We start from the raw sequence: 23222 nt of genomic DNA on the forward strand, positions 1-23222 counted from the left end.
AAAAAGAATAAATAAATATCTTAGCAGTTACCCATTCACAAAATGTATTTGTTTTTGATGACATAGGTACATCACAAAGTTCAACAACCAATACCTATACAAGCTCCCTAGAAACTGAAGTTATTACTCTAACTAGTTCTAATGTTTGTGGTTTTATCTGTTCTTTTCCAGGTTATAGTCTTTTCTTTCTGGAAACACCCACCTTCATCACTTGGAACTACCACATTGCTGGGATGACGGAGATGCCCAATCAGAGGAGTCCAAGACCCACTCTGCACTGGCTCAGTCCATGAAGACCCTGCGGCTCCTGGGCCATGGCCATTGGCCCACAGTGCTTGTTCAAACAGCTTGGGATAAGGTCACTCCTGCAGTTCTCTCTCCCTAAATTCCTCCGGTGGCCTGAAATCTGTCCTCTCTAGGATGCTGAGATGTGTGCTGTCATAGGCTCCATAGAGAGGGATGGATTGTCATTGGAGTGTCAGATTTTAGGGGAGCCCTGATAAAGGAGGTTGATGAGGGAATTCAGAACACTCAGGGGCCCCAATTCTGGAGGATCAGATATTGAGACCAGGTTCTAGTCAAGCTGCTATTAACAACTCCTGATTCCCCATATTCTCCTTACTGTCTGTGTGTCTATTTATATATATGGCCAGGAGGGAGAAAGGCCCAGAAGGAAGAAAGAGCATATTATCAGGGGTACTAGCCCCCAGTATTTCAATGTAGTTTCTTTTCTTTTTTCCCTAAGTGTCAGCTGGTCTGAGAAATCAAGGGAAAGAGTACAAAAGAGAGAAATTTTAAAGCTGGGTGTCCGGGGAAGACATCACATGTCAGCAGGTTCTGTGATGCCCCCTGAGCTGCAAAACCAGCAAGTTTTTATTATGGATTTCAAAAGGGGAGGGGTATACCAATAGGGAGTGGGTCACAGAGATCACATGCTTCAAAGGCAATAAAATATCATTAGGCAAATGGGGGCAGAGCAAGATCACAAGTCCAGGGTGAAATTACAATTACTGATGAGGTTCCCTGTCCCTCTGTGCACGTATTGTCATTGATAAGCATCTTAACAGGAAACAGGGTTCAAGAGCAGAGAGCTGGTCTGACTAGAATTTTGCCAGGCTGGAATTTCCCAATCCCAACAAGCCTGGGGGCACTGCAGGAGACCAGGGAGTATTTCATCCCTTATCTACAACTGCATAAGACAGACACTCCCAGAGCGGCCATTTTAGAGGCCTCCCCATAGGAGTGCATTCTTTCGCAGGGCTGCTCCTTGCTGAGAAAAATAATTCAGTGATATTTCTCTTATTTGCTTTTGCAAGAAGAGAAATATGACTCTGTTCCACCCGGCCCCGCAGGCAGTCAGACTTTATGGTTATCACCCTCGTTCCCTGAAAATCGCCATTAACCTGTTCCATTTCTAGGTGCCCAGATTCCATATTGTTCAAACACTCATGCTCTACAAACAAAATTTGTGCAGATAACGCAATCATCACAGGATCCTGAAGTGACAAACTCCTCAGCTTATGAAGATGACAGGATTAAGAGATTAAAGTAAAGACAGACATGGGAAGTTATAAGATTATTGATTGGGGAAGTTAAATGTCCATGAAATCTTCACAATTGATATTCCTCTGCTGTGGCTTCAGCTGGTCCCTCCGTTCAGGGTCCCTGACTGCCCACAACAGCATATATAATGGTTAGAAACCTCATGCCACTTAAGGACAATCACTGCAGCATGGAAAAGGAGGATCCACTAAATGGAAGAGGTCACCCTGCTAGCAATAGGTCCAATGTAAAACCATTTGAGAGCCTACCAGTTACACACAGACAATAAAGGACCTCTTGTTATGCACATGCTCTGTGTGTGCCCCCTAGCAGCATCTCAAGAAGTGTGTGTGTGGAAGAGGCTGCATCTCAGGAAGGCTGCTCATTCCTGAATCCTCCTCCCATTGGCCAATTGGTCCTGTCTGTTTGCCCCTCCCTCTTGGCTCCTGACACACCCATGATGACTTTGACTCATGGAGAATGATGGACGTTAGCCTGTTCCAGAGGTAACATTTCAGAGGACTAGAGTAGCCTCTGCCTGGCTGTCTGAGAGCTCTGAGCTGCCAAGTAAAAAGTCTGCCTCTCCTGCTGGAGATGCCACAGTGATATGCTCTGAGGGGCCTTGGAGAGGTGCAAAGGCCATGCTCTACAAACAAAATTTTGTTTGTAGCTGAGCTCAGCCCTCCAGCCAGGCCACCCAAGGCACCAAGCATGCCAGTACAAGGTGTCTGGGATGTTCCCCAATGACTTTAGGCATTGGCTGAATAGCACTAAGTGAGGGTCCTCTGGCTTCTACTTGTAAGGGACATTTAGTACAGTAGAGCCTCTCTCCTCATTGCATCACAGGTCCCACACATGATCTTATAGCCTGCTCTTCTCCCAAGGATCTGTGGGAGTGAAATGCCCACCATGAACTCCCAAGGGATTCAACATCTTCTAGGCTAACAAACCTTTTCCAAGGAGGCTCACTTGACCCGAGCTTGTTCTACAGTTCACCTCGAAGATGGCCAGTGGGTGGGTCATCTGCTACTGTTTTGGGGGATCCTGGAGCCACTGTGGAATTCCCTGGGACAGCTGCCTTGAGGTTTAGCTTGACCCATCCCCTCTCCATTTCTCCCCCTGTCCTGGAGCGACTATATCACCCTACCTAAGCTCGAGGACCCACTGAGTCCTACGTCTTTATTGCCTACATCTTTCTCTCAAGCAGGCCTGCCTATGCCATGTAAAAGTAATGGGGCAGGCACTCCTATTCTGGGTTCTACGTGTGTCCCTCCTGCCATCCACCCATTAGCAGGCATTCACTAGAAAATTAATCTAGCATAGGACTTGATGCCTATCAGGGCCACCTACTCATGATGTGACCTTGGTAGGGGTTGACCCAATCTCTCTGACATAATTCAAAGGAGAATCAATGCCTGCACATCCTGGAAGAGAGCTAGGAGGGAAAAGAGTGAGGACTACATTTATGTGCGTTACTTACATAGCCAAGTGCCTGCCACATGGTACCCTAAGGTGCCCAGTGAAAAATGGTGACGATGGCATTTATTGTAGTGTTGGATGCTGGATGGTGAGGAAAGATGAGATGTGACCCCCATCATCTGTGACATTGCAACTACACAGGCATGATCCCCAATGACTATCAAGAGAAGGCAGCATGTGATCAAGGCCACCATGCCTGCATGCTGGGGGTACAGAGGGGAGGAAAAGGAAGAGGCAGAGAACTCACCACAGGCCTGCACAAGACACTGCACCTAGCATGCTACATCAACTCTCTCTTTCCTTCCTCATCACAATCCGTCTGTGGGGATGTTGGAAACAATATGCCCATGTCACAGTTGGAGATCCTGAGACTCAAGGAGGGAGAAGTCGCTCTAGGCTGGGAGGCTCAGGACATCTTCATAGGGGAGGCAGCATTTGAGCCAAGACCTGAAAAGTGAATAGGATTCAGATAGGGAGATGGTGGGCAGGGGCAAGAAGGTTCCATGGCAGTGAGGGGGAATCGTTTGCCACAAATCCCTGAATGGGTAGTGCTGCAAGACAGGAGCACTGTAAAGTTGCTCCCCAGCAACTTCCCTTCAGGACTCAGAGCAACATTATCTCTAACGCTTCACTAACATGTGGCTCAGGAGGGAAAAGTCATCCTCCTTTATCTTACTGTCAGCCCGAAGCAAACAGATGGGGCCAAGGTAGCCAGGAGAACGTGTTCATACAGCTGTCTGGCACTGGATCCCACCCCCACCACCTGTGATTGCCCAAGGGCATGAATCTTGGAATTGGGACCAGGTACTGCCGACATTCATTGGTTGCTGACTATGTGTCTGGCACCCCGTCTGCATCATCACCCTGGATCTTCACAACCACTTTCTAGACCCGTATTCCACAGAGGAGGAAACTGAGGCTCAGAGAGGTCAAGCCACTTGCCCAAGGCAGTACAGCCAGTAAGAGGCACAGCTGGGGTCTGAGCCCAGGTCTCCTCTGACTCCCAAACCCGTGCCCTCAATGACTCTTGCTGTCAAGTCCGATCCCACTAGCTCACATGAGTCCTAAGACCCAAACAGATGCTCTCACGGTGTTATGTTTCTTTCCCATGTTAATACAGCCTAGCCACAACAGTTGTCTCCAAGAAACAAAAGCACCAGAACTTCAAAGAGAAGAAATGATGAAAAAGATGCTATTAAAAGTAAATCAATCTCATTTCCCACCAACCTTTGTGTTCCAAACCCCAAGGGATGTTCTTATTCTGTCCCCAGATCTTTCCCCTAGAAAGGGGGCCACACATCCTGATATTGCCTATTGTCCCAGACCAGTGATTCATAGTGCCCCATTCACCCCAAAAGCTGCCCCCACATTTATTTGACAAGAAATTATGTGCTCACCCTATCTATGAAAAAGCAAAGAAGCCTTACACATCAGGTCTTTGGCAACCCTGACAAAACATGCTGAGTGAGGATCCGCAGCTCTCCCAAGAGAGACTGGGCTTCTGGAGGAAGAAATAAGGAATAAACAGACTAAGAATATGATTTGCAGTGGATTCCTAGTACAACCCAGTTTGTTTGGAGTTGGAGTGGTCGTAGAACAGGAGTGGAAGAATGTGTGGAATGCAGAGCTCGCCCTAGTTGAGAGTGGGCAGGGTAGAGCACTTGCTCTGAGGCAGGTGAGGGTTTGGTGCATGTCAACAGACACCCACTGTGATTGCCAAGCAACAGGACCATCGAATCGCCTCTGAGGCTGGGAGGCTTGCTGATAGCCTCCCTGCATGGCAATTCATTCACTCAAATGTGGAGATGGTGGCCCATAACGTCAGCCATGCAGTGACTACAAAAGGCCCTCCTGCCAGTGGTCAACCGTCATTGTCTGTTCCTCACATCCACTGGCAGTTGCCTCTGAGATGGCTGAGCCTTCCTCTGAGAGGATCTCGGACGAAGGCCTGAGCACCAAGGAGCCCAAAGCTACTGAAGCCACTATGGCCCACAAGCAGAAGACAAGCAGTTGATATTTCTGAGTTTTGACCTTTTCTTGTTAGTTTTGTTTTCTGTAAAGTAAAGGTACCTTTTCAGTTAAGTTTCACCAAGATTATGACACAACCAAGGATGCATGAGTTGTGTCTAAAGAGGTGGAAAGTCGATTTCACAAGGTCCAGAACAATCCCAAACCCCAGAGACAGCTCAAAGAGAAAAGAAAGTTTTGCTAGCCTTTAACAGGATACAACCCACATATTTGTCCTACCAAATTTTCCGGGGTATTAGATTCTCAACTATATCCACACGAAGGCCAAAGGGCCTCATGTACCCCCATCGCAAATGAAGGAAGACAGGACATCAAAACCAATCAAGGAAGGTAAAAGGGTCAATAAGAAATAGATACTCCTCAAAGGTCACACCAATATCCAACCAGGAGAGGCTTGTTTCCTGAAAAGTAATCCAACCCACGGCGCTGAGGCAAAAGTGCAGAATTTGAACTCAAAGGGCCCAGGGTGGAGTGGCCTTTGTTATTATGCCCACAAGGGGCAGTTTGAGCAGACACAGGAGGTTATCTTTGTTTTGTTCAGATGTTTTGCTCTTCAGTTTTGTCAAGCCAAGTTTTAAGGCTAGCTGTCACACCAGGATGTGTCTTTTTATATATTTAATCTTTTTATCAATTGGTTAGAATAAGAAATCCATAAAGTCCTTTTAATATAATTAAGCAGGTTAATTTAGAGGATCAATCTATTGGCCATTGACAATTAGAATTCTCAATAGTATACTGAAGTTCAATAGAGACAGGATGCCATACCCTCTTCAGAAAAGAAGTAATTTCAAACATTACCCCTGTTGCCACAAATAGGCTAAGATAACAAATGACTCATGGGATTGCAGTTTGCCAACACATGCTAGCTAGACCAGTGGTCCTCAACCTTCCTGGCACCAGTGACTGGTTTCAGGGAAGACAGTTTTTCCACCATTAGCTAAAGAAGTGACGCATGAGGCTCACAGATCAAATCAACCATCTCTGCAGATGTTAGGAATTGAGACATGGGAGATATGGGTATTCAAGAATGATCAGTAGACAACTTATTTTCTGATGGCCTGGACTCATGTGAATTCCATGGGAAGCCAACAATTTTAAACGGAGCTCACCTCATGAGTTCCAGCATTTGTCTCACCTCCTCGGTTTCAGAGGGATGGGCTGAGCCCAGGCTAGGGGGAGAGCCCATGCCCCACTGCTCAGAGCTTAGGGTGTGAAGCTGTTACACCATTGCGCCTGAAGGACAGAGCACTGAGCCCAAGTAGAATATTTTCCATCCTTAGAATCTAATGGAATTTGCCCCCATTATGTTTTAAAGGTGCCTAGGGCCGATGAACTCAAGTAGTTTTTCAGATTTCCTGCTTTTGGTATGATAAGCCCTATCTGGAACCAGTCCCACAACTGCCTTTGAGAAGCAGATAACTTGTCTGATTCACAGGTGCAGTAGTGGAGAGAATTCCTGCCTCAGTGTGAGTCATGCCTGGAGACTCACCCATTCCAGATATAGAAGATTATCAGGTATGATAATGGAGAATTGATGTTGGAGTGAGTTAAGACGTTCGGGATATTGTGATGAAATGAATGTATTTTCTATGTGAGGACATTAATTTGTGCCACGGAGTGGATGCAGAAGATGTACTAGTATGGATGGAGTTGTGTCTCCCTAAAATTCACAGATAGAAGTCCTGGCCCCCAGAGTTTTAGAATGTGACCTTACTTGGAGAGAGTCTCTACAGAGGTCCTGTGATTAAAGTGAAGTTATGAGGGTTGACCCTACCCAACAGGATTAGTCTCCTTACAGATAGGTGACAATTGGTATCCAGAACTGTGAGATAAAAAATAAAAAGTGTTCAAGTCAGCCAGTCTCTGGAATAATTTTGCAGAGGCCCTAGAAAACTAATGGAAGACACCTCTATCAACAGCATTAAAAGCATACGACCCATAGAAGAACCAAAGAAGCACACCCATCTAATCACAGGTTTCCCCTTCAACTCCCATTGAACATCCCTAGACAACTAACCCTTACTACTTCAGACCGGGAAACCTGATCACACTTTGGGCTGTGGTTCCTCGGCTGCAGGTGCCTCACTGTCTGACACGGATCCGAGTGGAGCTTGTGCTGCTCCATCGGACAACATTCCCTCATCCCCATGATGCACAGAGGCCAGGCATGAAGGTCTCCAAAAACAAAATATTCTAGCCTGAAGAAGAGAAGAATCAGGTAAATCTAAACAAGTGGGATTCCATTTCTAGGGAGCCTAGAATAGGTATTGTTCCTTAAACTTTTTGATGTAGTTTTCTCTGTACTGTGTTTAGGTCCTTGCTTATGTTTTCAAATGAACTCCATGGTACAGGGAATGCTGATGAAAAGATTGGTTGGATTATGTTTGTCCTATTCATCCTACTTTCCATACATTGATACTTCTTATTTGTTGTTTAAGTCGCAAAGCTGTTTCCCCTACTTTGTGTTTTCAGTAAGCCACAGCTTGACATCACGATTGCTCACTAGGTTCCCCTTCCCCACAATCACCCCCTGAAATGCTGTATCACATGTGTGAGCTTCCTCTGCCGACCTTCACATCAATCCACCCCTTTCCTCTTTCTTCCTATAATTCACCAGCATCAGTCCCCTTGAACTCTCACTCTTCACTTCCCACAGTCCAATCAGAGTTCATTGTTAACCCTGTTTTACTAATGCTCCTCTTTCATTTCTGAATTTACCAATGGAAAACACACACTCCAGGGTAAAATATCACAGTGGATATAGTTTCTGAAAAAGATATGTCAAATTACTCTGTAGACATGCAATGATAACTTTAGGGATTTATTTGTATGTCCCATTTGACAGAAACAATGGCGATTTAAAGCAAAACAATTAGCATAATGATAAATAAGTCACTGAGTGAGATGTGGTGTTTTGGACCAGGTACACAGCTTTGTCTCTGGAAAGGAACAGGGTTCTGCCAAGGGTCTTTGGTTTTCAAAGTGTTGCTCCAGATATGTAGGACCCCCTGGCAGCATCGTCCATAGGGATTTAGTTGCAGCTGATTTCGTGGGGATTTTTCTTCATCTCCTTGTGTATTGAGCATTTCTCTTCAACTATTATCATAACATTTTCCTAATATTCTGCAAAAACAGAAAGTAACAAATCCCAGTGAGGGGACTTCTTGGCTCTACATGCTTTCTCTATGGATCCCAAGTGGAGCTCTGGAGGTGACCTTCCCCCACTTCCCATCTACACTATTCAGGGAATCTCTGGCTACTATCCTGCCCTGCACCCATTTCCCTCTTGACCAAAAGGTGCTCTGTCAATGATGGAATAATCTATGTGGCTATGTGTTGTGCCCTCTGGGGTAGTTCTTTCCCACTTCTGATGGGCTCAAGAAAATTTTGATTTCTGTCATTTATCCAGCTTTCATTTCACGGTTTGACTGAGAGTGCCACCCTTTACTGGTTTCTACACATAAAGGAGAAGGGTTGTTTATGTGATGTTTCAAAATTCACGAGAAACATTTGACAAAAATGGCCACATGTCGAGCTTCAAGGCACAACATAATAAATTCCCGTGAGTTACAATCCCAGAGTATGTTCTCTTGTTGAAATCCTTGGCAGCTATAAATCAATTGAAAAGAAAAGCAATGGGAAAGTCAGCAGCTACTTTGAAATACACTTCTAGGAAAAAGTGCTAAAAGTACAAAGACTTGGGACCCAGAAGAAAGCACAATGAAAGGTAACCTATATTAACATTAACATGAATATTAATATGCAGATCTTTGAGGAAATAAGCATTATCTGACTTCTCATAAAGGCTGAGCATGCTCTGCAAAACCTGATGCTAGGGGCAAGAAACATATCCTACTCCTGCCTTTGGATTCATATCCTTAAATGACCATGATTACAAACACTGAAAACAAAAACATCAGGTAAAGAATCACAATCCTGTCCCTCCAATAACCAGGCTGCATATCAGTGCAAGGCTATTGTGGGTTCAGCCTGGGTCATTCCCCCTACATTGGGACAGTGACTGTTGCTCTTGTACTGCGAGTCACTCATTGGCTGCACCACTGAACACTAGGGCATGAGCCGTTTCCGTGGACACACCCTAGGCCTACTGACACAAACCTGGAAGTAACAAAGGTTTCTGTTTAAAAAGAAATGAAAAGATTATCCTCAGGTCAAAAAAAGATTCTGCAATAGTGATTTCAGAATCGAGAAAGCTGGAAAATGAATGGACTCTTGAAAATCTTATTTAGCTGTATGTACACTTTAACTGGGCCTCATTTTCTTATTTACATGGATTCGTGACAGGAGAGGTGTTGAAAACGTTTAGGAGGGTTACCTTGCTTCTTGCATCACTGTATTCACTTTCTCTGCTGCTGTATGGCATATAGTGAAGTTCTGGAAAATTCCACCATCCAGTCACAGGAGAATGAGAGAGAAAAAGGTAGAGATCAGTGCAATAATAATATCACCATAAAGATAACCTAGAAACATAAGTAATAAAAATAACCGTTTTGGAAACTGAGGAAATTAATGAAACACGATCACGGAAACACCCACTATTTTTCCTTGGAGCAAATTGCACTATAGATATATTAGAGTTGGCAATGTTTAGTACTGCGGGAAAAATGCTCGAAAAATTGCAGGATGCCACACGTCACATGCCTCCCAAGTCGAAAGGGCACCAGCCACCCCAACCTCCAGTGGGATTCCCTCCTTGGCGAGCCACTGGTCTTTTGGGCCACGTTCAGTGGCTCTACCAAGTCCCTTTGGGTTCCCGTGGTGCTCGGGCACTCCTGAGGGAGCACACTTGCTCCTGGTGTACCTGAGGACAGCCTTCGTGCCTTTGGACTCGGCAAGCTTGCCCATCTCCCCCGGCAGCAGCAGGCGCACAGCGGTCCGGATCTCCCAGTCGGTGATGGTCTGGCGCTTGGTGGAGCGGGCCAGGCGACCAGCCTCGGTGGCGATGCGGTCCAGTATGTCATGAACCAAAGAATCCATGACACTCACGGCCTCCCGGGAAAGGCTGAGGCCCTGGTGAACCTGCTTCAGCACCCGGCGGAAATAGGTGGCGAAGCTGTCCCTGCGGCAGTTGGCGTGGGACCTGCGGGGCCCACGTCGCCCTCGCTTCCTCTGCTTGCAATGCTTCTGGGCCGTGGTGGAGTTGGCCTCTTTGGGCTCCTGGGTGATCAGCTGTTCCTCAGAGATAATCTCAGAGGAAGGTCCAGCCATGGCGGAGACAGCGGCCATTAGATGACACGAACAGACAATGGCGGTTGTGGAACGGGGAAGCGGGGACACTTGGGTATGCAGCATGGCTCCACATCATGGGCCAGTTCCACGTCTGATTGGATGAAACCTACCTGCGTTGAAGGTGACTGGATGGTCCTGTTGATTCGCGTCTCATCAACCAATCACAGTGGGCGTCTGCGGGCTTAAGCGCCCCTTGTGGCCTAACTCGGAGAAAGCTACACAGACAGATGTCCCACAGGGCAAAAGCACATCCGCCCTTCTCAGCTAATCCATGTCACACCGTGAGCACTTTGAAGGGTGTCACTGAAAACTCCCAAAGTTTAGCAATTTCAGCTCATGATCCTTGAGGAGAGACAGACCTCCTGAGCCCATGTCCATTATACTACAGGAATGATTGTGGCCACGTGTGGAACAATTCTCACCATCTCAGAATCTACTGTTATCCTGGGCTAAGCCACCCTGGCTTGAGCAGGAACTCCCTGACATGGCCGCCGAGGGCTCCTGGGCATCCAAGGAACTGGCAGTCTGGCTCCTGGCTTCAGTTCTGATCAACATCTTCCGTGAATCAGGAGAACAAGAAATAGCCATAACACAGCCTCCAAGCAGACAATAGGAACAGAAAGGTACTTTTATTAAAAATATATGACAACACTCAACATTGACCAGGTTTTAAAAAAAATAAAGAAAAGGAAAACAAAACAACCACCACAAATCACAACTCAGAAGCTGGAAATGGCTAATAAGTTCAAGAGATATTGGGTTAAAAAATATCACCTTAAATCTCCTAGGAAACCCCTGAGGGAGAGAAAGGGATTCCGAAAATGAAAATTATGTGCAAGTTAGATAGATAGCTTTCAAAGTCTCTGATAATATATGTAAAGACATTCCTTAAATTCATTTAAGTAACATTAAGTTGCAGGAATGGAACAAAAAAGATTCTTAAAAAATAATGAAGAAATAAAGGTCATCAATGAACTGTCATTTCAAAGGTCAGGCTTTCAAGTGTATTTCCTGTCATATATTTAACAAACGACTTGTTCTATTCCAAACAAATCGGCTCACGATTAAGAAGGACAAAAAGCCTCATTTTTGTTATTAGATAACATCATATATGGTAAACTCCTTGACTGAAGTCTAGTCAACGATTTCTAAACAGTCCCCTTTACAAACGGTGATTTTATAAATCTACTTTTTTTATTATTATTATTATACTTTAAGTTCTAGGGTACATGTGCATAACGTGCAGGTTTGTTACATATGTATACTTGTGCCATGTTGCTGTGCTGCACCCATCAACTCGTCATTTACATCAGGTATAACTCCCAATGCAATCCCTCCCCCCTCCCCCCTCCCCATGATAGGCCCCGGTGTGTGATGTTCCCCTTCCCGAGTCCAAGTGATCTCATTGTTCAGTTCCCACCTATGAGTGAGAACATGCGGTGTTTGGTTTTCTGTTCTTGTGATAGTTTGCTAAGAATGATGGTTTCCAGCTGCATCCATGTCCCTACAAAGGACACAAACTCATCCTTTTTTATGGCTGCATAGTATTCCATGGTGTATATGTGCCACATTTTCTTAATCCAGTCTGTCACTGATGGACATTTGGGTTGATTCCAAGTCTTGGCTATTGTGAATAGTGCCGCAATCAACATACGTGTGCATGTGTCTTTATAGCAGCATGATTTATAATCCTTTGGGTATATACCCAGTAATGGGATGGCTGGGTCATATGGTACATCTAGTTCTAGATCCTTGAGGAATCGCCATACTGTTTTCCATAATGGTTGAACTAGTTTACAATCCCACCAACAGTGTAAAAGTGTTCCTATTTCTCCACATCCTCTCCAGCACCTGTTGTTTCCTGACTTTTTAATGATCGCCATTCTAACTGGTGTGAGATGGTATCTCATTGTGGTTTTGATTTGCATTTCTCTGATGGCCAGTGATGATGAGCATTTTTTCATGTGTCTGTTGGCTGTATGAATGTCTTCTTTTGAGAAATGTCTGTTCATATCCTTTGCCCACTTTTTGATGGGGTTGTTTGTTTTTTTCTTGTAAATTTGTTTGAGTTCTTTGTAGGTTCTGGATATTAGCCCTTTGTCAGATGAGTAGATTGCAAAAATTTTCTCCCATTCTATAGGTTAGCAAGCCAATCTGTCTTTTAGTTTGGTACAACGCACGAGAGACCTGTCCACAACAGTCTCTCTATTCATATCAGTAAGTCAACATGTTATTTTTCTTCAAAAAAAAAAAAAAAAAAGCAAACAAACAACAGAGAAAGAGCCACATCATTTTTCTTCACAATCTGCAAGGTTAAACATCCCAGGGAGGCTCTCACTGGTTCGTTTCTGGGTCACCTTCCCACAATTTCAGCCATGGCTGGTGTTAGCTCAAGGGCTGGAAAGCCTTTATTGCCTGAGCCAGTGGTGGCTGTGGCATAGCTGCTCTCACAGATGCTCCCATCATCCACGTGATACAAAAGTATAATATATAGTTCTTATTTTGTTTCTTTAATTATTTATTTTTATTTTTGAGACAGAGTCTCACTCTGTCTCCCAGGCTGGAGTGCATTGGTGCTATCTCAGCTCACTGCCACCTCCGCCTCCCGGGTTCAAGAGATTCTCCTGCCTCAGGCTCCCCAGTAGCTAAGACTACCGGGATGCGCCACCACAGCTGGCTAATTTTTGCACTTTTATTGGAGACAGAGTTTTATCATATTAGCCACGCTGGCCTTGAACTCCTGGCCTAAAGTGATCCATCTACCTCGGCCTTCCAAATTGCTGAGATTACAGGCATCAGCCACGGCACCCTGCCTGTTTTCTTAATTTTTAATATAGTCATAATCTTTATTGCATCAGGCTGTTTTCTGTTTTATTTTAAGTTCAGTGGTACATGTCCAGAATGTACAGGTTTTTTTGACAGGTAAACGTTTGTCATGGGGCTTTGCTGTGGCGGTTATTTCATCACCCAGGCATTAAGTCTGGTAACCATTAGTTATTTTTCCTGATCCTCTCCCTCCTCCCACTCTCCACCCTCCAATAGGCCCCAGTGTGTGTTGTTCCCCTCTATATGTCCATGTGTTCTCATCATTCAGCTCCCACTTATAAGTGGAAACATGCGCTATTTGGTCTTTTGCTTGTATTAGTCTGTTCTCACGCTGCTATGAAGAAATAGCCGAGGCTGGGTTATTTATAATGAAAGAGTTTTAATTGACTCACAGTTCACAGGGCTGGGGTCCTCATAAAACTTACAGTTATGGTGGAAGGAAATGTAAACGCGTCCTTCTTATTGTGATGGCAGGAAGAAGAAGTGCAGAGCGAAGGGGGAAGCCCTTTCTAAAACCATCAGATCCTGTGAGAACGCACTCACTATCATGAGAACAGCATGGGGGAAAGCACCCCCATGATTCAATCACCTCCATCTGGTCCCACCCTTAACATGGGGGGAGTATAGGGATTACAATTCAAGGTGAGATTTGGGTGGGGGACACAGAGCCAAACAGTGTCACTGTTCTTGCATTAGTGTGCTAAGGATAATGGCCTCCAGCTCCATCCAAGTCCTTGCAAAGGACATGATGTTGTTCTATTTTATGGAGGCATAGTATTCCACAGTGTATATGTACTATAGTTTCTTTATCCAGCCTATCACTGATGGGCATTTGGGTTGATTTCATGTCCTTGCTATTGTGAATAGTGCTGCAATGAGTATACACATGCACGCGTCTGTATAATAGAATGATTACTATTCCTTTGTGTATATGCCCAGTAATGGCATTGCTCGGTGAAATGGTATTTCAAATTTCAGGTCTTTCGGGAATTGCCACACCGTCTTCCACAAAGGTTGAACTAATTTACACTCCCCAAAGTCAGTGCGTAAGCATCCCTTTCTCTCCACAAACTTGCCAGCATCTGTTATTTTTGGACTTCATCATAATAGCCATTCTGACTGATGTGAGACGATATCTCATTGTGGTTTTGATTTGCATTTCTCTAATATCAGTGATGTTGACCTTTTTTTTATTTGCTTGTTGGCACTATGTAGGTCTTCTTTTGAGAAGTGTCTGTTCATGTCCTTTGCTGATTTTTTAATGGGATTGTTTATTTCTTGTAAATGTGGTTAAGTTCCTTACAGATGCTGGATATTACACTTTGTCAGATGAATCGTTTGCAAAAATGTTCTCCCATTCAGTAGGTTGTGTGTTTACTGTGTTGAGAGTTTCTTTTGCAGTACAGAAGCTCTTTAGTTTAATTAGATACCATTTGTCAATTTTTGCTTTTGTTGGAATTTCTTTTGTCATCTTAGTCATGAAGTCTTTGCCTGGTACTGGTGCCCATGTCCTGAATGGTGTAGCCTAGGTTGCCTTCCAGGGTTTTTATAGTTTTATGTTTTACTTTTAAGTCTTTAATTCATCTCATGTTAATTTTTGTATATGGTGTAAGGAAGGGGGTCCAGGTTCAATCTTCAGCCTATGGCTAGCCAGCACATCCAGCACCATTTTTTGCATAGGGAATCCTCTCCACATTGCTTGTTTTTGTGAGGTTTGTCAAAGATCGTATAGTTGTAGGTGTGCAGTATTTATTTCTGGGTTTGTCACAAAGTAATAATAATTTCTGCGTTCTCTCTTATGTTATATTGGTCTGCGTGTCCGTTTTTGTACTGGTACTGTAACCCTTGAGTATAGTTTGAAGTCGGGTAGCGTGATGCCTCCAGCTTCCTTCCTTTTGCTTAAGATTGCATTGGGCTATTTGGGCTCTTTCGTTGATTTTGGGTGAACTTTAGAATATTTTTTCCAGTTCTGTGGAGAATGTCAATGGTAGTTTAATGGGGATAGCATTGAATCTGTAAACTGCTTTGGGCAGTATGGTCATTTTAATGATACTGATTCTTCCTATGCATGAGCATGGAATGTTTTTCCATTGTTTGTGTCACCTCTGATTTCTTTGAGCCATGGTTTGCAGTTCTCCTTGTAGAGATCTTTCACTGTCCTGGCTAGCTGTCTTCCTAGGCATTTTATTCTTTTTGTGGCAAATGTGAATGGGAGTTCCTTCGTGATTTGTCTCTCGGCTTCATTGTTGTGGATGTACAAGAGTGCTAGTGATTTTTGCACATTGATTTTTGTATCCTGAGGATTTGCTGAAGTTGTTTATTAGCTTGAGAGACATTTAGGCTGAGACGATGGGGCTTTCTAGATATAGGATCATGTTGTCTGAAAACGGGGACATGATTTTGACTTCTTCTCTTCCTATTTGAATGCTCTTCATTCCTTTCTATTGCCTGATTGCCCAGGCCGGAGCTCCCAAGATTATGTTGAATCGGAGTGGTGAGAGAGGGCATCCTTGTCTTGGGCCAGTTTCCAGGGGGAGTGCTTCCAGCTTTTGCCCATTCAGTATGATGTTGGCTGTGGGTTTGTCATAAATAGCTCTTATTATTTTGAGGTGTGTTCCTTCAGCATATAGTTTATTGAGAGTTTTTAACTTGAAGGGGAGTTGAATTTTATCAAAAGTCTTTTCTGCATCTATTGAGATAAACATGTGGTTTTTCTCTTTAGTGTTGTTTATGTGATGAATCACAACTGTTGCTTTGCATATGTTGAACTGACCTTGCATCACAGGAGTCCTGGGATGAAGCTCACATGATCGTGGTGGATAAGCTTTTTGATGTGCTGCTGGATTCGATTTGCCAGTATTTTGTTGAGGATGTTTGCATCAGTGTTTATCAAGGATATGAGCCTGAAGGGTTTTCTTTTTCTGTTGTATTTCTCTTTCATCAGTTTTATACAATCATTGTTTTATTCCTCTTGTTAATCCATTCTATTACCTTTCCTTCTTGGCACCTCCAGTCATCTTCTTGTGATCATTTTAAATCTCTTTAAATTACCTTCTTGAGAAACTTCCTTAACAAAAATTTGTTGTTATCTACACTAAGAGTTTCCCATTTCTCTCAAATCTCATCATTTCTGACTTAGGTCCTGGAAGAAATGGACTCTGAAATAAAGTTTAGTGCGTGGGAAACTTATTCATGGTCAATAGCTGAGGAAGGGTCAGGAGGCAGGCAGGACTGGGAACAGAGAGAAGTGCATCTCGAGTGCAAGGCCAGTGGAATCCTATTCTGTTCCCAGGGTGAGATCTGAAGATAAAGGGGCCCATCAGGATATTCGCCATTGTGCCGAAATACCAGACCGTTCCACTTCTCCTGGATCAGGCAGTGTGTATGGACAAGGCAGCTAAGAGTAGCTACAGTAATACCGAAAAGGACTAATGGCTCAGGACTGGCACCTGCTTGCATTCCCAAAACCCGAAACAGCAAATCCATCCTTAAAGGGGACCCTGGCTCGTCCATGTTTACCACAGCCTCATTCTCAAATAATACTTTAGCTAGCAATGACATTCTGTGTTGACACACATCTCCTCTGCTTTTGAGTTTTATTTATTGATATAAGGAGGTTGACTGTCAAACTATTTGTTATTCCTTTATAGGCCTTGCAGTTGTCTTTTTCTTCTCTTAGCTATTGTGATTTCTGCTTTCACTTTTCTTAAGCTTTAGAAGGATGGGAACAGGTGTCCTCCCTGAAGGTAGTTTATCATGTCTTCCTTCAATTCTGTAAAATTACCAGCGATTTTCCCTTTGATTAGAATTCTTTCCAACTTGCCCAGTATTACTTATGAGATATACTTTGTGCCTTTTAGTCAGATCCTTAAGGTTTATCAGTTCTCCTCACTCCTTTCTCACGAGTTATGTCCCTATGAAATTTTCACAATGACTTTACATCTGTCTTCTCATTCTCCAATTCTCAGTCCAACTGTGTCTATTCTGCTATTTAAAATTTCTTTAATTTTGTGATATAGCCATTCAAGTTTCATATTTTGACAAAGCTCCATGACATAGGCCTGGGCAATGATTTTTTGGATATGACCCTGAAAGCCCAGGCAACAAAAGTAAAAAGTAGACAAATGCGATGGTGTCAAATTAAAGACGTTTTTACAGAAAAAGAATAAATAATAGAGTGAGGAGACAACGTGTTACCCAATGTAATGCCTACAGGACCTAGTTAAATTTCTACCCTGCCTTAACTCTGCTTGTCTTTAGGAAGCAGGATACCTGACATCAGAATTTCCCCATCGTGACTAAACCGGCCGAGACTGATGGGATGCAACATGGCAGCTCAATTGATCTTTAAAGAAACTGGAACTTCATTATAATCTAATTCCCATACGAACTGACACCCCCACCAGCACCACAACAGTTGACAATCACTGTGACAACGACTGAAAGAAACCTTGAATGGGCAATAAGGTAGGTGGCATTCTGTTTTCGAGAAGTCCTGCACCTATTCACAGAAAAGAAATAAATATTCCTCCCCTTGCTTCTAATGCCCAATCCCTTCGTTAAAAATCCCCTGTATTTGTGATATTCTCCCTCTCCCGAGCTGAGAAGTTGATTTGTGAGCCAACCTCCTGCTTGTGAAGTCCATGGCCATGGAATAAAGCCTGCACTGCCTGACACTCACTTGCAGTTTATTATACTGGCTTCACAACACCAAACAGGGAAAGATACCACCTTTCAGGGGACCCCTTTCATAGGTAACAAGCCCACAGAATGCGAGAAAATACTAGCAAATGTACATCTGATAAGAGGTTAATATTCAAAATATAGAAGGAATGTGGACAACACAATAGCAAGAAAACAAATAATTCAATTTTTAAATCAGCAAACGACCTCAATAGACATTACTGAAAAGAAGCAGCACAAACGGCCAGTGGGTACATTAAAAATGCTCAGCATCGTTAATCACTAGGGCAATGCAAGTTCTTTTTTTTTTTTTTTTTTGAGACTGAGCCTCTCTCTCTGTTGCCCAGGCTGGAGTGCAGTGGCACGATCTCGGCTCACTGCAACCTCTGCCTCCCAGCTTACAGCGATTCTCCTTCCTCGGCCTCCTGAGTAGCTGGGATTACAGGTGCCTGCCACCACGTCTGGCTAATCTTTGTATTTTCAGTAGAGACGGGGTTTCACCATATTGGCCAGGGTGCTCTTGAACTTCTGACCTCATGATCCACCTGAACTGGCCTCCCAAGTGCTGGGATTACAGGCATGAGCCGCTGCGCCTGGCCTAGCAATGCAAATTTAATCCACAGTGAGATGTTACCTCACACACCTATTTGAATAGCTTTTACCAGAAAAGATGAACATCATAATAGTGTTGTCGAGAATGCAGAAAAGGGCACTCTTGTACACGCTTGGTGGAAATGTGAAGTAGCAGAGCCGTTACCGAAAACAGTGTGGAAATTCCTCAAAAAACAGAATGATAGAAATACCATATGGTCCGGAAATCCTACATACCCGCTCTGGGTCTATAGTCAAAGGGAATGAAATCAGTACCATGAAAAGACATCTACACTCCCATGTTCATGGCAGCATTATATACCACAGTGAAGATGCGGAATCTAACTAAGAGTTCATCATTGGGTACATGGGTAATGGAAACGTGGTATGTAGGTACGACAGAATGCTCCTCAACCTTGACAAAAGTAACGTATGTCATTTGTAACACTGTGGACGAAGCCAGGGGACGTTCTGCTGTTATGAAATAAGCCAGGCACAGAAAGACAAATACCAAATGTCTTACTTATAGGTAGAATCTTAAAAAGCTGAACTCATAGAAGTGGAGAGTAGAATGACGGCTCCCCAGGGGCTGGGAAGTGGGTGGGGAGGGGTTGGAGGAAGAAAATGGGGAGTTGCCGGTCAAAGGGGCCCACTTTCTAGACACACAGGATGAGTACGTTTTGAGATCTATTGCACAGCAGGATGGCTACAGTCAGTAGTAATGGATTGTGTAAATCAGGACAACCAAGAAAGTAATTTCATATCTCTCAGCATAAAAATGATAGGTAAACGAGGGGATGGACATGTTAATTAGCTGTATGCAAAATTTCCACATTGAATACATATTTCAAAATATCACATTGTACCCCATAATTGCATACAGTTAAGATTTGTCCATTAAAAATAACATTAACAGAAATACAAAAAGACTGAGCATATCAAGTGTTGGCAGAGATGTGCAACAACTGGAATTCTCATGCATTGATAGTGCTCACAGAGAATGCAACAGCCCCTCCGAAACTATTTGTCAGCTCCTTGGAAATTAAATGGACAATTACCATGTGATCTTGCAATCCTAGTCCTGCATATTGACTCAAGAGTAATTAAAGCATATAAAAAGAAAACAAGACATTTGCAAATAATAACAATTCAGTGAGTGTAAAAACAAGAGGGAACCCTTTCTGTCAGACATCCCACTCCGTTGAAGTTTGGTTAGGTGGAACACTTGTTTATGCAATTTCATTTGAATTCACACTCAAATGGAGACTGAGTAAGGTGAAGCAAATCAATGATGCATTTCCTTACAGTTTGAGGTATTTTCTGTGAGGTACATTAACCTCAAGAATCATTACTTCTACTAAACTCTGACAGGCTGACAAACTCAAAGGCTAATACCATGTCAGGTGGACCAGGCACTGGAGTGACATTTGGGAGATCAACCTGTGTGCTGGTGTCAGATCTAACCCAGTAGCTGTGGACCTCTGGGTAAGGAAGGTCCTTCTTGTATTTGTGAAGGGATACTAAGTTCCTGGAAAGGACAGAATTCACTCTACCAGTCCAAGGATTATAGCAAGCACAGTAATTATGTACCTTATTCCTCCTTAGCACAAAGTTCCCTCTGGTGCATGACAAAGTACCTCAACAAGCATCCAGGCCACCAGATAGTCCTTGCCTAATGTCAGTCCCCCAAAGCATGTGTTGTTCACCAGTGCCTCTGTGGAGATTTTGGGAGCAGAGCTAGTTAAATGATGGACATATTTCAGGATTTCAGAAGAATCATGGAAGCAGTAGCAGGCCCATGAGGTGTAGGACCGGCCTGTCACACACATCAGAGAGATGCTGCATGGCACGGACTGGATTGATGACGCGAGTGGAGAGGAGTCAAGAGGCTTCTGTGCTCCACTAATGCCCTATTCAGGTGCCGGCCCATTTGGCCTGTGACCCCAGATGTTTGACAGTGGTGCTTCATAATAAGGTAAAAGAATAAATGCCACTCTTTCAACCTTCGTCCTCCCCACCATGCATTTGTTCTCTGCTTATCCAGGAGTCAGGGCCACAATCAAAGAGGAGAAAGGCTGTGATAGGTCAAGAATGAGGATCAACCCCATAGTACCGGCCACTACACTGGGGTGGGAGTCTTATCCTGCCACATAAATGTGGTGGGTTTTGTTTGTCAGGCCCATATGCTGGGAGGTGAAAAAAACATTTTATTGCCTGAACATTAAAGTAGCTTGGGGACAAAATTGGGAATGGCAAAAGAGAGAATCATTTTTATCTCTCAATTTCCATTTGACTCCCTTTCTTCTCTTATTGATGGAATAGGCAGGAGACAATTTCTACTTGTACCTATAAATTCATATCTTTCAATCACCAAGACTGTGACCAAATGATCAGAAAAATAAGTTCCCAACAAGAATGTAAACACAAATTTCCTCCTCAGTCTTCAAGGACAAACACCCAGACAGACGCTTTTTTTGTCTGGGTCCCTTAGCAAACGTGGAAGCAATGGCTGTGGCTCAGTGGCTGCATCCCTCCAGTGATTCAGTGTAGAGTGGAACTTCAGCTCCTCTCGTCGCACACTCCCATCTTCTCAGTGATGTACAGTTGAAGGTCATGAAGTGTTATTTTTGTTTCTTAACAAAAGATTATAACTGGGAAAAGAGTAGACACAGATGAAACCGAATGAGTTGCAATAGTATCTTTAGCTACTGGGACATTTGGAAGGGTTATATTGTATTTAAAAAATTTTTTGATCTCGGTATTTCTATAATATGTTTGAATCCTCAGTCATGTATTTCAATGGGAATTCCTTGATACGGGTCATATTGACAAAATTTAATGAGGGTATCTTTGATCTACTACTACTATTTTCCTTGGTATGATGCTTATAATTGGTTATTTGCATGATGCACGCCAATTCCTTTAGTTCTTTCTTTCAGCAAAACACACCATTAAATCACCGATGCGCACTTATTGCCCTTTACCCACCTTCAGCCACAGAGATGAATAATCAGATGTATTCATTTCCCGTTCCAGTCTTCAACATCAAAGCCCATTTCTCCTCTCCTTTGCCTATAATTTGTCTGTGTCAGTCACCCGTACTCTCCCAGTCAGCATTCCACTGCTGGATTATGGTGCATTTTTAACATTATTTCACAGATGCTCCCATGTACTTCCTGGATTTACAAATGCAAAACACAACAAGAAAGTCCTAATCATTCAATGTTTACATAAATGACTATTCACGATACTAAGAGCTTAAGAACAGTATGCAAGAATTAACATTCTCTGTTGGAACATGTTCATGTCCTATGGAAAACTTCTGGCAAGTTCATGCAACACCAATAAGCCTGACAGAAATAAAGTGACTGAGGAGAATGCAGTGTTTTTCAAACAACTCCACCGTTTTTTTCTCCCTGCAAAGGCACACAGCTCTGAAAAGAGACTTTAACTTCCAAAATATTGTTAGGGATGTGTAAGACCATCTCAAAGCACCACACAGGGACATTTATGACAGTTAATTTTGTGATAGATTTTCACAGTCACTTTAGGAAACAAACTTGTTTATTCTTTTTGAAACACTTTTACAAGATTTTCCTAAAATTCCAAAGTAAGTACTAATCCTGATAAGGTGGATCAGTGGCGCTAAATCCTTAGTTTATTTTTTGAAAGAGAGCTCTGGAGGTATAATGGGCCAGCACAGTTAATCAGCATTGGACTTATAATGAAAAATAGACTTCTCCATGGCATCCTTGATCAGCCATCGGCCCCCTTTTTCCACCTGCACGATTCAGGGAAGCTTTCTGGAGTATCCTGCCTTGCCCACGTTCTTTATCTTGTGCACGTGCGGCTCTGCCACAGGTGAAATCCTCTGTGGTTGGTCTCTCCTGCAAGGGTATTATCACGTTATTACAGGCTACAAAAGGATTTTGTTTTTGTAGATTATCCAGGGTTTGTTTTATAATTTGCTTGAATTGACATCTTAATCAGGTGTCGGCCTCCTACTCCAAAGGGGAATTTACAACTTATTTGAAAGTACTAATAACAACAATACAATAGACAAACATGCGGCATTAAAGCAACTCATCATACATTTCCAAGGTTTGAAATCCCAGAATAGGTTGTCTCTCCACAGAAGTGAATGCTAGATATAAATAATACTTTTTAAAATGTAATTGGAAAGTCACAGCTGTTTTGAACCTCAGCAACATAAATATAGAAAAACAAACACACAACCATGGGGTCAAGAAGACAACGTGGTGTAAATTTTATTGTATTAACATTCACATTAATATTACCATTGACATCCCAGGATGAGAAAGGAGGGATCATCTTAGTTCTCTTAGTGCCTCATCACCTTTTTCTTAGTTATTGCAAGGAGCAAGAGACATACCCCACTACCAGCTACAGATTTATATCTCCAAATCACCACATTTGAAAGCAAGTGAACAAAAAGTCACAGAGCAAGCAAAAATCATTCTCTGTCCATCTTCCCTGTAATAGGGCAACACCAAGGAACGCACATACTGTTTCAGTCCCAGTCATCTTCCATGCTTGTGCCAATGGCTGTGGCTCATGGGCTGCAGGTTCTTCTGTGGTGAAATGAGTGGAGACTGGAGTCTGGCAGGTTCTTTGAATGCTCCCATCATCCAAAGATGCACAACTGCAACTGATAAAAGTTTATGTTTTTAAAAAACAGGAGTTTATTGGCAAGAAAGGAATAGAATTGGATAAATCTGAAGCAATCAGGACGGTAATTTCAGTGCTCAAGGACCTAGAATAGTGAGATGCTTCCTGAAAATTCTGCTTGGTTATTTCCTGTA

At 43.3% G+C, this 23222-nt stretch overlaps 1 protein-coding gene across 1 annotated transcript; it reads right to left on the reverse strand.

The window, feature by feature from the left end:
* Window positions 1-9407: 9407 nt before the first annotated feature.
* Window positions 9408-10362, reverse strand: H2BW1C (H2B.W histone 1C). Its single transcript, XM_001091440.5, has 2 exons — window positions 9872-10362; window positions 9408-9444 (listed from the first exon to the last, which is right to left on the reverse strand). The coding sequence occupies exons 1-2, from the start codon at window positions 10360-10362 to the stop codon at window positions 9408-9410; spliced, it is 528 nt and encodes a 175-aa protein (XP_001091440.1).
* Window positions 10363-23222: the final 12860 nt, after the last annotated feature.

Source organism: Macaca mulatta, chromosome X, assembly GCF_049350105.2.
Source record: "Macaca mulatta isolate MMU2019108-1 chromosome X, T2T-MMU8v2.0, whole genome shotgun sequence".
Lineage (NCBI taxonomy): Eukaryota > Metazoa > Chordata > Mammalia > Primates > Cercopithecidae > Macaca > Macaca mulatta.

Coding starts and splice junctions, on each gene's coding strand:
- H2BW1C (XM_001091440.5), bottom strand. CDS start 10,362: ATGCTGCATACCCAAGTGTCCCCGCTTCCCCGTTCCACAACCGCCATT. Junction 9,445..9,871: donor GGCACGAAGGCTGTCCTCAG/GTACACCAGGAG, acceptor GGAATTTTCCAG/AACTTCACTATATGCCATAC.